This window comes from Talpa occidentalis, unplaced genomic scaffold (assembly GCF_014898055.3).
Source record: "Talpa occidentalis isolate TD23 unplaced genomic scaffold, MPIMG_talOcc4v2.1 talOcc4.17, whole genome shotgun sequence".
NCBI classification, from domain to species: domain Eukaryota; kingdom Metazoa; phylum Chordata; class Mammalia; order Eulipotyphla; family Talpidae; genus Talpa; species Talpa occidentalis.
This window is the reverse complement of record NW_023601754.1, coordinates 12,810,252-12,822,852: the sequence shown is the minus strand read 5'-3', so window position 1 is coordinate 12,822,852 and position 12,601 is coordinate 12,810,252. Positions and strand designations below refer to the sequence as shown.

General features: G+C 48.8%; 1 protein-coding gene across 1 annotated transcript in view; it reads left to right on the top strand.

Annotated features, from left to right (window-relative positions):
- CFDP1 (craniofacial development protein 1) overlaps positions 1-5,034 on the top strand; it is a 103,298-nt gene extending 98,264 nt beyond the window's left edge. The window contains exon 7 of the mRNA XM_037516162.2: positions 4,694-5,034. Within this exon, the coding sequence (XP_037372059.1) occupies positions 4,694-4,784 (91 nt within the window). The 3' untranslated portion in view covers positions 4,785-5,034. The remainder of the gene's footprint in view (positions 1-4,693) is intronic.
- The last annotated feature ends 7,567 nt before the right edge of the window (positions 5,035-12,601 follow it).

Sequence of the window (12,601 nt, the reverse complement as noted above, 5' to 3'; positions counted from 1 at the left end):
TGGTGTCCGGAGTTCACTTGCTTTCCTTCTCGTGTCTGTGCTGTGCTGAGCACCGACTCAGGGAGCTGAGCAGCGAGAACACTGAGACATCTCAGCTGTGTGCATGTGCAAACCCTGCACCTCCCTCTGCTTTTCCTCTTTCTGGCTAGTGGGCAGGAGGCCCCTTGTGGGCCATCAGCCACAGAATGACCATGTGATGGAGCTTTGGGAGATAAGCACACCCACTGGGCCTTCCCGCATTCAGAGACCTCTGACTTCTTGAGAGGGTGATGGCAGTTTTTGCACTTGCGGTGTAGATTTCCAGAAGCAGATACTGACATTTTTTCTACCCCTTTCTTGTTCTCTTCCTACGTTTTCCCCTCCCTTACCCTTGGCCCGGATCTCAAGAAAATTGGTGGCAGTTATTTGGGTTGAGATCAAAAAGGTGTCAAAGCCTGTTGTGTCTAACCTGGTTCTGAAAGGACAAGCTAGAAAGTCCCTTAGGTTTTGATGCTATTAGCATATTTCATTAATGAAAGTAGAAAGCCATCTCTTAAGTGGGCCACTTAAAGCAGTGGCAGCAGGGAGGGATGATGCCCCTACCCCGCACCCCTTCCCTGTGGACCAGGCTAAATCAGGCTGGGACCTCAGGGGGCTGGACACAGGCAGGAAAGTACCATTGCACTTGGCTATTGCCTGTTCTGTTCGGGTCTGTAACCACTTAGAGCGCCTGAAAACTTCCTGAGGCTGGGTTTAAGTAGGCCGGCCACTTGGCCCACCTTGGAGGAGAATGCCTTCCCAAGGCACCTTTCCTCTCTCTGCAACATTCGGTCTCCTGATGTCTGTTTCAGCTGTCTGAAGTTTGGGGTGATAATCAAGTCAGAAATGGGAAGCAAAAACCCTGTAACAACGCTCACTGCTGTTTTTACTTTTATTGTTTACAAAGCACTTCTTTTGAGTTTTATTTTATCATCAGAGGGTATTGTAATTCTTATTCCTGTTTTACAGAGAAAAAATAAAAGACACAGAACATGTCTTACCCAAAGTCACAGAAATAGTAAATGTAAGGGCCACTCTCATCCTTGGTGCCTTTTCTATCTCTTGATGGTGGGGGAACCCTGTCCAATGGAAGTTTTGTTCCTGGCCAGCTCTTGGCAGAGAACCAGAGGCATCACAAGGATCCTGGTAGCAGCTGCAGATGGCTGTGAATGGGGCATGAAGTCACCAGACCTGCTTTGATAGCCTTTGTCTGGAGTCCCTTGAGAATTTAGCTGCATTTTGCACATGTGCCCCTTTTTGCTGCCCAGGGGCTTTCCCTAACCCTGAACTCTGCTTGCAGCTGCCTGTTTAACACCCAGCCTCACCTCTTGATTCTTGATAGTCTTGAGGTCTCTAGACACAGCACAAATTTCGGGAATCTGCAACTTCAGTGAGCATCCTAATTCAAGTGCTACCTCCTCCTCTTTAAAGGAAATTCAAGGCCACAAATGCTCAGAGCCACAGGCTTCGGCTTCCATGTCCCGGCCCACTCTCAGGTAGCACTGGGGTGCCCTAAATTCCTCCTCGGGAATCGGGTTTCTGGTGGGAGGTGAGTGCATTCTGTCATGTATCTGCTTCCCCACCACCATCCCCCCTGTTTTCTATCAGTATCCACCGTGTGTGGCTTCCCTGTCTGCGAGGGATTCTGAAATCCAAAATGAACTTGACATCCTATATTTTCACTTGCTAAATCTGAGAACTCTCGCCCTGGGGGCTTGTGTCAAACCTTTTAGCAGGCCCTGCTGCTGAGTTTCCAGCCATCCTGGCCTCGTGTTAGCAGGCTTGACACAGCTGTGGACCCTGACCCCACCCCACCCGACCCGACTAGACGCACCTTATCAACGTCTAATCACCAGGGAGGTCCCCTGCCTTCCTGGTGGCAAAGGGGTTAAAGTCTCAGCGTTATCAATCTATCGCCAGCCACTGTCGCATGAGGTCAATCCCTGGCCAGGAAGCTAACGCACATGGTGCAGCAGACCTCTCCTGTTTCTCCTGCTACTCCACTCAGCAGTGTATTTCATTAGATCTGCCTGTTCTGCTCCCCACTCTGTCTCTGGTAAATCCTCTCACTCCCCACACCTCTGGCCTACACCTCAATTCTTGTATGCATACATAAATAAAAGTAAATCTTTTTTAAAAAAGAGAGAAAAAAGTGGCTGTGTCGCATGGACCATCAGTTATCCTCAGGATCCTGGCAGCAACTGGCTTCCTAAAGTGATGATGATGGCAGTAGCTGCCATTTTATGGGGCACCTGCTCTGTGCTAGGCATTATATAGGCACCATTTGACTCAGTCTTCTCCACAAGTCCTCTCCGCTTCCTAAAGTGATGGTGACGGCAGTAGCTGCCATTTTATGGAGCACCTGCTCTGTGCTAGGCATTATATAGGCACCGTTTGACTCAGTCTTCTCCGCAAGACTTGGGTTGGTCATCCTTGTCTCCTGTTTTCTTGCACATTAGGAAACTGAGAATTGTTAAGATTATGTGGCTTACCCCGCCACGCAGGGAGTCAGGCTTCTGAATGCCAGGGAGTGAGGCTTCTGAACGGGAGCCCATATGTTCTTATTGGCTCTTGTTGTAAGGTCAGCGGTCACAGGCCTAGCATGAAAGCAAGTAGGATGGACTGCATTGCCCAGGATGCTCTTGGGAGGAAAGCGAGGCTTGCACTCAGCGAAGGACTGCAGGTTACTGAACATGGTGACGTTCTCACTGTAAATGTAACGACCTTATAATGACAGATGCACATTTTCCACAGTGCAACAAAAGAAAAATTAGTGCAGAGATTCAATTATGTCTCTCATTTTCAGTGGCAATTTTTCTCTCTCAATAGACTAATTAGCAGCAGAGCTCCCCTCCTCCAGGCAGATCTCAGCACACTTTCTGGCAAGAAGGGGGCATTAAAATGCAGCTGTGTCTCATTAAGCAGGGTACTCCCCCAAGTGCCTGCCTGCCTCAGTCCCGAGCTTCCTTCCCATCCTGCCTGGGAGGATTGGGGAAAGCCTTTTGTGCTGAGCCTAGCTCCACATTAGGGAGTAGAGCACCCACCTTTTAAGGGGACTTTGGGTAGCAGAAACTAATTTTTTTTTTTAAGATTTATTTATGCATACAAGAGCTGGGGTACAGGCCAGAGGTGCTGGGGGGCTGGGAGAGGATTCACCAGAGACAGAGTGGGGAACAGAACAGGCAGATTGAAGTACACTGCTGAGGGGAGCAGCGGGCATGTCAGGAGAGGTCTGCTGAGCCATGTGGCTAGCTCCCTGGCCAGGAATCAAACTCGTGCTGCATTAGCTGCCGATTGCATCATAGGTTGCGTCTTAACCCTTGCGCCACCAGGGAGGCCCTGGGTAACAGAAACTTTTGATCTCTTTCCCTGAAAGGATTGAGGGATAATCTTGTGTCATCCTCACTGAAGCCTCCACCACATGGGTGGAGGACACCAAGACAAGGAGGAGGGTGCAGGAAAGCAAAGAGCTCAGGACAGTTGAGTACTAAGGTGTGTGCTTTATGGCCTTCCACCCACTTCACTGTCCCTGCAGCCCTCCGAGGGGGCTTTTACTACCTTATTCCCTTTCCTTTTTTCACACCACAGTTCCCCACTTTCCCCTCACAATCCCACCTCCAGCCAACTCAGTCCACCCCTAAAGCCAGGAAATAAGCCTCACTGTTTTCTTTTTCTTGTTTTTTGTTTTTTTAAAAGATTTATTTATTTGTTTATTTATACCAGCACTGGGTACAGTCAGAAGCGCAGGAGGGTGAGAGAATTCACCAGAGCCAGAGGGGAGAGCAGAGCAGGCAGATTGACGAAGTACACTGCTGAGAGGAGCAGTGGGCGGCAGGGGAGGTCTGCGCGCCACGTGGGACCCTCGCCCGGCGGCCAGGGAGCAAACCGGCCCTGCAGAGGCTGCGGACAGCTTCGCAGCCCAGCGCTTAACCGCTGTGCCACCAAGGGATGCCCCCTTTTTTTTTGTTTTTAAAAAGATGTATTTATTTATGCATACAAGAACTGGGGTATAGGCCAGAGTTTCAGGGAGTGACGGATTCACCAGAGACAGGGTGGGGAGAAGAACAGGCAGATACGCTATTGAGGGGAGCAGCAGGAGAGACAGGAGACATCTTGCAGCGCCATGTAGGTCACCCCTTGACTGGGAATCGAACTCGTGCTGCAGTGGCTGCGGATAGCTTCTTAATGCTGCATCTTAACCCCTTGCAGCACAGGGAGGCCCCTCACTGTTTTTCTATGGAGAAAAATCTCAGAGGTGCTGGTCCTTTGACCAGCATGGTCCAGCTAACCTGTAAGCGAGCTGGGATCGAGACCTGTGCTTGACCAGCACCACATCTTCCTCTTTTCCCTCAAGCCTTGTTACAGAACTGTGACATTTCCCTGTCACCAAGCCTCTAATGTTCTTTCCTTTTGATAAGTTTTTGCCTTCTTCTCATTTTCCTTCATATGCAAACCAGAAACAACCTTATGTAGACCAAATGTGAGTGGTTTGGATATTGTTGAGTCGTGGGTGGTCAGGCGAGCCATCAGCTTGGTGATTTGTTTGCATTTGTTGTAACCTGGTGATCCCAGGGACCAAGAGGAGCCGTTTACCCCTGGGTTTAGGCCACTGCAGCCGGGTATTTTCTCTTGCTAGACACTGCTTACAGATTTTTTTTTTCCTGTTTTCTTCTAGGTACATTGAACGGAAAGCTTTTCTGGACCGAGTGGATCACAGGCAGTTTGAAATTGAGCGAGATCTCAGGCTGAGCAAAATGAAACCCTGATGTATGAGGAAAATCAATAGCTTGGTCCTGTTTACAATGTGAGCTTCTTGTGCGTCTGTGGAATATTCTGGTGTCTCCCAGTAAGGTCTTTTTTTCTACATTGAATTTCTGTCTTTGTATCTTGATCTCACGTGGTTTTATTCACTTTACTTTTGAAAGTTTGTCCTTGAAAAAAATAAAAATTAAAAAATTAAAGTTGATCCTATGAGAGGCTGGTGAAGACGATGACGTTGGTCACCTTTATTCTGCGGCAAAGCATGCCAGCCATGCCAGTACCTTCAGGCCTGTCCAGGCAGGCCACAGTGGGGGGCTGACCAGCCTGGAAGTGAAGTGCGAGGCTGCAGGGCTCCTTCTGAAGTCAACCTTGCCCAGGATAACCAAGAGCTGGAGGTGCACTAGCGGTGGTGGAACGCCAAGTCTGAGCAGTTGTGTTCTTGTTCCATTTGTGCTACCCTCCTGATTGCCTTCTCTCTCCTCATGGGATTCCTATTGGAAGAAAGTAAAGCTGAAGAATATATTATTATAGATTATGTGTATGAAATAGGGATTCTTTGCCTCTCCCCAAAGTTAAAGTTGATTTCAGAAATGCCCCCACCTCTAATTCTTTACATTTTTGCTTTGTCAAAGATGACTCTAAAAGATACTTTTTTTTTTAAAGATTTATTTATTTATGCATATAAGAACTGGGGCACAGGCCAGAAGTGTGGGGGGTGAGAGGATTCATCAGAGACAGAGTGGGGAACAGAACAGGCTGATTGACTGAAATCACCACTGAAGGGAGCAGTGGACGAGTCAGGAGAGGACTACTGCGCAATGTGGGTAGTTCCCTGGCTGGGGATAGAACTGATGCTGCAGTGGCTGCGGATAGCTTCATAGGTTGCATCTCAACCCCTTGCACCACCAGGGAGGCCCTGAAAGATACTTTTTTATACTCCTAAGAAAACTTAAATTCCAGGGGCCTCCTAGGTGGCCTAGGGGTTAAGGCTCAGCGCTATCACATTTGCGGCCTGGGTTCAGTCCACAGCCAGGGAACTAACCCACATGGTGCAGCAGACCTCTCCTGTCTCGCCCGCTGTTCCCCTCAGCAGTATGTTTCGGTAGATCCACCTGTTCTGCTCCCCACTCTGCTTCTGCTAAATCCTCCCCGCCTTCCCTCTCAGCTCTTGTCTACACCCCAGATCTACACAAAAATAAAATCTTAAAAAAAAAAAAGAAAACTTAAATTCCAAATTAAAAGAGCAGTAAATTGGCCTGTTCCTGGGGTGTGTATGCATGTGTGTTCTGAGTGTTGCGGGCAGATTTCAGGAAATTAGGGCTCCAAAGACGGGAATCCCAGACATCTACCAGCCACGTCACCATGTCACCTTGACCACAGCTCCACTCTCTATGCCTCCACTTTCTGGTCTGTAAATGGCATGAGTAACCCCAGTATTTCATGGGCTTGAGATGAGCTGATGACAGGCCTGAGGGGTAAAAGCAGTAGGTCATGCACCCAGTCTAGTAGTGGTTAGAAACTCACGGCAGCCAAGACCTGATTATCACCCTACCTGGTTATGGGTTGTGGGACTTGTGACTCGGAAAGGTACTTTTACAAGGTACATTTGAATGTATCGTTCACATCCACTCTGATAAAGGATTCTAGAAGTGGTAATAGAGCATTGCAGTCCAGTATCAGAGCAGGTGGCTGCAAGGCCTTTTATAGTTCTGCTGTGGGACACAGGAATAACAGTAAGTACTTTCACCTATGACTTGCCAGTGTTCTGAGTAAGGTAGGCCATCCATTGCAGGAAAAATGCAAGTTCTGTGATTCCGTGGCCTCGGTGCCTTGTCTTGCTCACTGCTCTGGCATGGCTGGTTCCTTTGCTGAAAGCCTCCAGCATTCCCTCAGCTGCCACGCATCTCAGCAGTGCACGAGCTGACTTCTCTCCCAATTTGAAGACCATCTAGAATAAGTGGCACTGAGCTCCTTATAAGTTAAGGGTTTTATTTTCAGCAAATCTTTACACCTTTGAATGATGAATACAAAGGCTGCAAGAATAGGCTGGGTTTTTCCCACAGGTGGGTTTGCTATTCTCGCTTTGCTTGAAGGCATGGAGAGAGGACTAGGATGTTGCTGACAGTCACAGTCGCTGGCTTGGCCCTGTCTTTTGCTCAGGCACAGGCCCTCGGAGGCTTCCCCTATACTTGGCATTAGGTTAAACTTCAACTCTGGGGATAGGTTTATTCTTTTCTGCCGACTTTTAATTTGGTGAGTCTTTTCCCAGCAAGTTGGTTTGTTGCACACATCTGAACTCCACTTGGTGACTTTTTACACACCCATTGGTCTTTTGAAAAGCCCTCTAGCCTAGTTCCCTCTGACCAATCTGGCAGCTTGTCAAGGAATGTGGAGCTGTTGGCACCATCCTTACAGATGCCCTCCCTCCCACTTTTTTGAGCCTTCGGTATTCCCAGATTTTCATCTGTAACACTATTTCATTTGCCTTGCCTTCAGCTGCCCCCCCTCTTGATCCACATGTAACCTCTTTAAAAGCCACCTGTATTTGAAGTCTTCATCTTCCTGATGAGGCGGCTGCTTCGGCCTGATCCGTGTGCAGGTGTTTCTGTGCACACACGGATATCGTCTTACAATGAGACTTTTAAAAGTAGCTTCAAAGCAGGCTTTCATCTGTCTTATTGGCCATCGCTGGGTTATCTGACCCTCGCTGTAGGGGAGGCTGGAAAAGCCCCTTTCATTGATCACAAGTAGGGGGAAGGGCAGTAGGAATAGGGACTATGTCAGCCAACCAATGGCCTCGGCACGCTCAGTCTTTGTACTAAACCAAAAGACTTTTCTCCTTTTGGTCTTTAAAATTATCTCAGGGGAGCTTGGGGTTAGAGAGGAAACAGAAAGGGCCTGTGTTGGTCATTGTTGAGCTGTGTGAGGAACACGTCAAGTCCCTTCACTCTGGTCTCTCTGCTTTGATACACATTTGAATTTTTCATAATAAGTATGGAAGAGGTTTTCAAAACCTTCTTATAAATTTTCCCAGAGAGGCACAATGGAGCTATGTGGAGGGAAGGACTTTGAAGTGCTTCAGCAGTTCTGGGAAAGTGCGCCACTTTCAGGATCTCCACTTCCCACCCTCAGATCTGACAGTGGCCAGGAACGTAGCAGAGGGGACCTTGGTCTGGGAGGAGTGCACCCCACCTCCCAAGATGCTATGTTTGTTTAAACAACTTAGAAATCAATTGCTGTAGATTCAGTGTGGTCTCATCTCCCATACTTTGAAGCACCTCCTCTGACCTCTGTGTTTACTCCTTACTATTGTGGACCCACTCCACGGCACAGTGGACTTGGCCAGCGAGACAGGTCCTTGGGCATCAGCAGCTGTTCTCCCAAAAAGTGGTGTAAATGAAACCCTGGGAGACAGGAGTCTTCCCAGCCCTGCCCGACCATCTGCAGGGGACTGAGCACTGTGGCTTCAGAATGGATTGTGCTCTGACACCAGCCAGGGGCTGTGCTGTCAGAGGATATGCAGGGCATGCGGCCACTGAGGAGCAGGCTCACAGGATTCAGCAAGTGGTGAAATATGGAGAAGGCAAGGTAGGCATCTATCCAATCCCGGAGGAGGGGGGCTTGAGGCAGCTGCAGACCCCTTTGGGCCTGTCGGTTGTCTGTGCCGCTTACCGAGTCCCATAAGTACCCTTGGTGGGACCGACCTTATCAGCCAGCCCTGGTATCTGTCCTGCCCTCTTCCTACCTCTCTCAGAGGCCTGTGAGCTGCCTCAAGGAATGATGGGTCTTTCTCATTGGGTCCACTGGGGCTGGGCTGGGTGGTGGAGCTGCTTGAAGTATGTTCATCTTCAATCAGGAATTCCCTTTTCACCAGAGTCTTGTTTGAACCATGGCAGATACCATCTAGCCCACAGTTTCTCAGAGCACATGTGAAATTCCTCACTTCCACGTTACTCTGCATAACTCCCAAAGGAAGTGATGCCCTTTCATCCAGGAGTCAGGAATTGTCAAGGAAAATGTTTGCGGGAAGGGGAAATACTGAGTCAGTGCTAAGAGGCAGATTGGCTGCCCCTGCTGGGCCGGTACCTCCCTTGCTTTGGCATGAGTGCCAGAGGAGCGCCAGGCACTCTTCCTGGCTTGTCTGCGGAGTCCAGAGAATCCCTGGGATTTGAGTGTCCTGACTTTGCCCTCATCATCCATTTTTTTCTCCTACTTGTCCCAGATGGTTGTGTCACATCTCCAGGGCATCTGGTACCTCCCCTCTGACTGAAAAAGCTGCCCTAAGACAGCTTAAGTTCAAAGAATAAAACCAGCTTCTTGATATGCTGTGTTCACCTATTTCCTGAGGAACACAGTGTTCTAATTAGGAACTTGGCATAAGGCCTCTAGGGAAGAAGGGCACTGCATTAGGCACTAAATCTTACAGTCCTCCGTGAATTGAGGAAACTGGAGCTCTGAAGCAGTCTTGGGGCTGGCAGGGGCATCCAGAATGGTGCAGCATTGGACTTCGTGTCGTAGGAGGCTGCCTGCACTACAGCCTCTTAACAAAGTGAGGCTGTCCCATCCCTGCTGGCAGCATTGCTTACCTCTACACCGAGAAGGTTGGGAAACACACGCCTCTGCGTGTGGTATGTGCTCAGGTCCACTCGAGGAGCTGGTGCCATGATACCCGAAGTTATGTGACTTTCCAAAAAGAAGAACATGTCCCCAGGGCCTCAGGTGGCACCTGTGGGCTAAATGTGTCTGATAGGATCAAGTATGCTTTCCTTATTGAGCAGAAAATGTTTATAGAGTATTAAAGGTACAGAGTTGGAAAGCCAAGTAAAAAATAAAGCTTTTTTGAGGAATGGAAAAATCCAAAGAAAATCCCTACATCTTGAGTGAGCTGTACACTATCAGAGGAACTAACCTGAGGGCACTGGCAGACACTTAGCTTGGTGCCTGAGTTCCTGAGGGCTGTACAGGTACAGCAGACGAGCTGAGGCTAACACCACAGAGGGACAAGAGACCCTGGGGGGCAAAGGGGTGTATCCAAGCCAGGACCAGGAAGGCCTCTGCTGCCTTGTGGCCTCACAGGTGTGGTGTGTTGACTGCCTGATGTGGCAGGTAGGATGGGAAGGATCTAGAACTGACTGGCATTCTGTATCAGTGCTTAGCCAGAACTGGAATTGCTCAACCAGGTTGGGTAAGAATCCATGACTTCTTCTTTTTTTTTTTCTTAACTACCAAAATCCAAAAGTGAACTAATAGAAATTGATATGAAATTGCAGACTCCTGGGGGCAGTTTCAGAAGCACTTAGCTTCATCAACAAATGTTGGAATGGCCCTTGGTGCCAGGTGCTTCCTCATATGTTATCAGATCCTTTCCAGTTTTGCAGAAGAGGAAACTTGCCTGAGGTCACAGAGCAAAGCAGCCAATGATCACACCCACATTGTATGACTGGGGGGCAGGATGTGGGGGTGGGGGGTGGCATGGCATGACAAAATCACCTCTCACCGCCTTCTGGATCCCAATTCTGGGCTAGAGGTTTCACATTGGAAGGCCTTGAGTGCAAGGGGCAGAAGAATCAAAGACGAGGAGATGCTTGCAGTTGAGAACAGCAGCTGCCACACCCGGTGCCAAAAGTTTGTGTCAGACGTACACCCACAGCACAGGCACTGCAGCTTCAGCCTCCCTGTCCAGTCTACGCCCTGGAGCAGCCTCTGAACCCTTGTGCTGGGGAGGAGTATGCGGCCTCACCTAGACACCCTTAGGCCTTGTTCAGACAGGCCTGCTGCTGAGGTGGCGCTCACTCTAGGCTCTGCTCAGAAAGGGAGTTTCTGCTCAGCAGTGTAAGTAGAGGCACCCTCTCTTTGGGATGCTGCCTGGTTTGGGGAGAGGGAGGGAGGGAGGAGGAACTGGGGGCCCAGAGGACTGCACCTTGCAAGTGGAGGAATGTTAGTGCCCCTCCCACTGTGCCTCCTTTCAGGTGTGCCCATAGTTCTTGCCTCATACTTTTTTGCAGTTTTCTTTTTTCTGCTGCTGCTCTTTTCCTTTTCCTTCCTAGAGTGACTTAGACCCCAAAATATTAGATGCAGCTGATCCCAACTAGGAGGCAAGCTGATCCCAACTAGGAGGTGGGATGCAGCCTGGGACATTGCTCCCTGGTTCCCTACAGTCTGGAATGGCCCAGACTGCAAAATCCTCCTTCAGGGTCTCCTCTGTGGTGGACCAGCAAGCTCTCCTTGCTGTGGTCTCAGAAAGTTCCTAAGGGTTGTGTGATCTGTGCTCATGTAGGGTATAAGGCTATGCTGGAGGAAGGAGAAATAAACAATCTAAGGCGAGCACTGTTTCTGGTCAAACACTCAGGTTAGTGTCTTGCCTCCTAGCTCTCTGATCCAGGTCGAGTTCCAGATTCCTTGCTTGTCTTCACAAGGTTACTGAGAATAGTTGTTAATCCTTCTCTGCCTACCTCACAGCATTTTAATAGTGAAATATACTATCAAGTATTGTTACTTTAATTAAATTGTATACCTGACTCCCAGTGCCCCGAGACTGCCAAGCTTATGGGAGGCTAAATTAGTATCACTTTGAAGAACACTGGCAATTAATGTCTAATAAGTCTAAATCTGCGCTTGGCCTAAGGTGCAGCAACTGCACCCCTGGGTTGCATTCTAGAGAAGAGAATCTGGAGACCACCCAGTGCCCATCAGGAGAAAGCGTCCAATGAGAAGTGGGCACACCATAGACTTCGATGAAAGCATGCATCCACTCAGACGGACCTCAGAGCAGCACTGATGAAAAACGCAACTTGTGAAAACCTAAAGCCTGATCCCACTTACATAAGGTCAGAAATGCAAATATAGAGGTGAGTGTTGCCCAACACTGTGAATACACCTTGTACTATATGCTTTGAAGTGGTTAATACATGTTACATGAATCTCACCTCAATAAAAAAAAATTTTTTAAGATTTATTTATTTATGCAAAGAAGAGCTGGGGTACAGGGCAGAGATGCAGGGGGTGAGAGGATTCACCAGACACAGTGTGGGGAACAGAACAGGCAGACTGACGACATACACTGTTGAGGGGAGCAGTAGGCGAGACAGGAGAGGTCCACTGTGCAATGTGTGGTGCTCCCTGGCTGACCAGGGATCAAACTCGTGCTGCAGAGGCTGCAGACCGCTTCCTAGTGCGGAACCCCTTGCGTCACCAGGGAGGCCCAAAAAGAAATTTTTAACATGCAGAAGTTACATATTATCCAGAAACACATAAATTTATAACGTATAAAAATATATATGAAAATTATATAAAGGAATGAGGGATCAGTACTAGACTCAGCATAGTAGTTACCTCTTGTGGGAAAGGAAAGGTTATATCGTCAGAGAAAGATAAAAAAGCATTTACATGTGGTTTTGTATCTTAAATTGGGAGGTTAGGTTGCAGATACAGTAGTATTCATTATACCTTTCTATTTCTCTGACCTACTTACGGGTAATTTTTTTTTTTTTTTATAGAGGCATGTTTTATTTTATTTATTTGTTTGTTCTGTCTATACATGCACTGGGTACAGTCAGAAGTGTGGGAGGGTGAGAGAATTCACCAGAGCCAGAGTGGGGAGCAGAGCAGGCAGAAGGACCAAAGTACACTGCTGAGGGGAGCAGCGGGCGGCAGGAGAGGTCTGCGCGCCATGTGGGACCCTCCTCTGGTGGCCGGGGAGCAGCCGGGGATCGAACTGGCGCCGCAGAGGCCGCGGGCAGCTTCGCAACCCAGCGCTCAACCGCTGCGCCACCGGGGAGGCCCGGGTAATTTTTTTTTAAGGAGTGACAAGCCCACATCACAC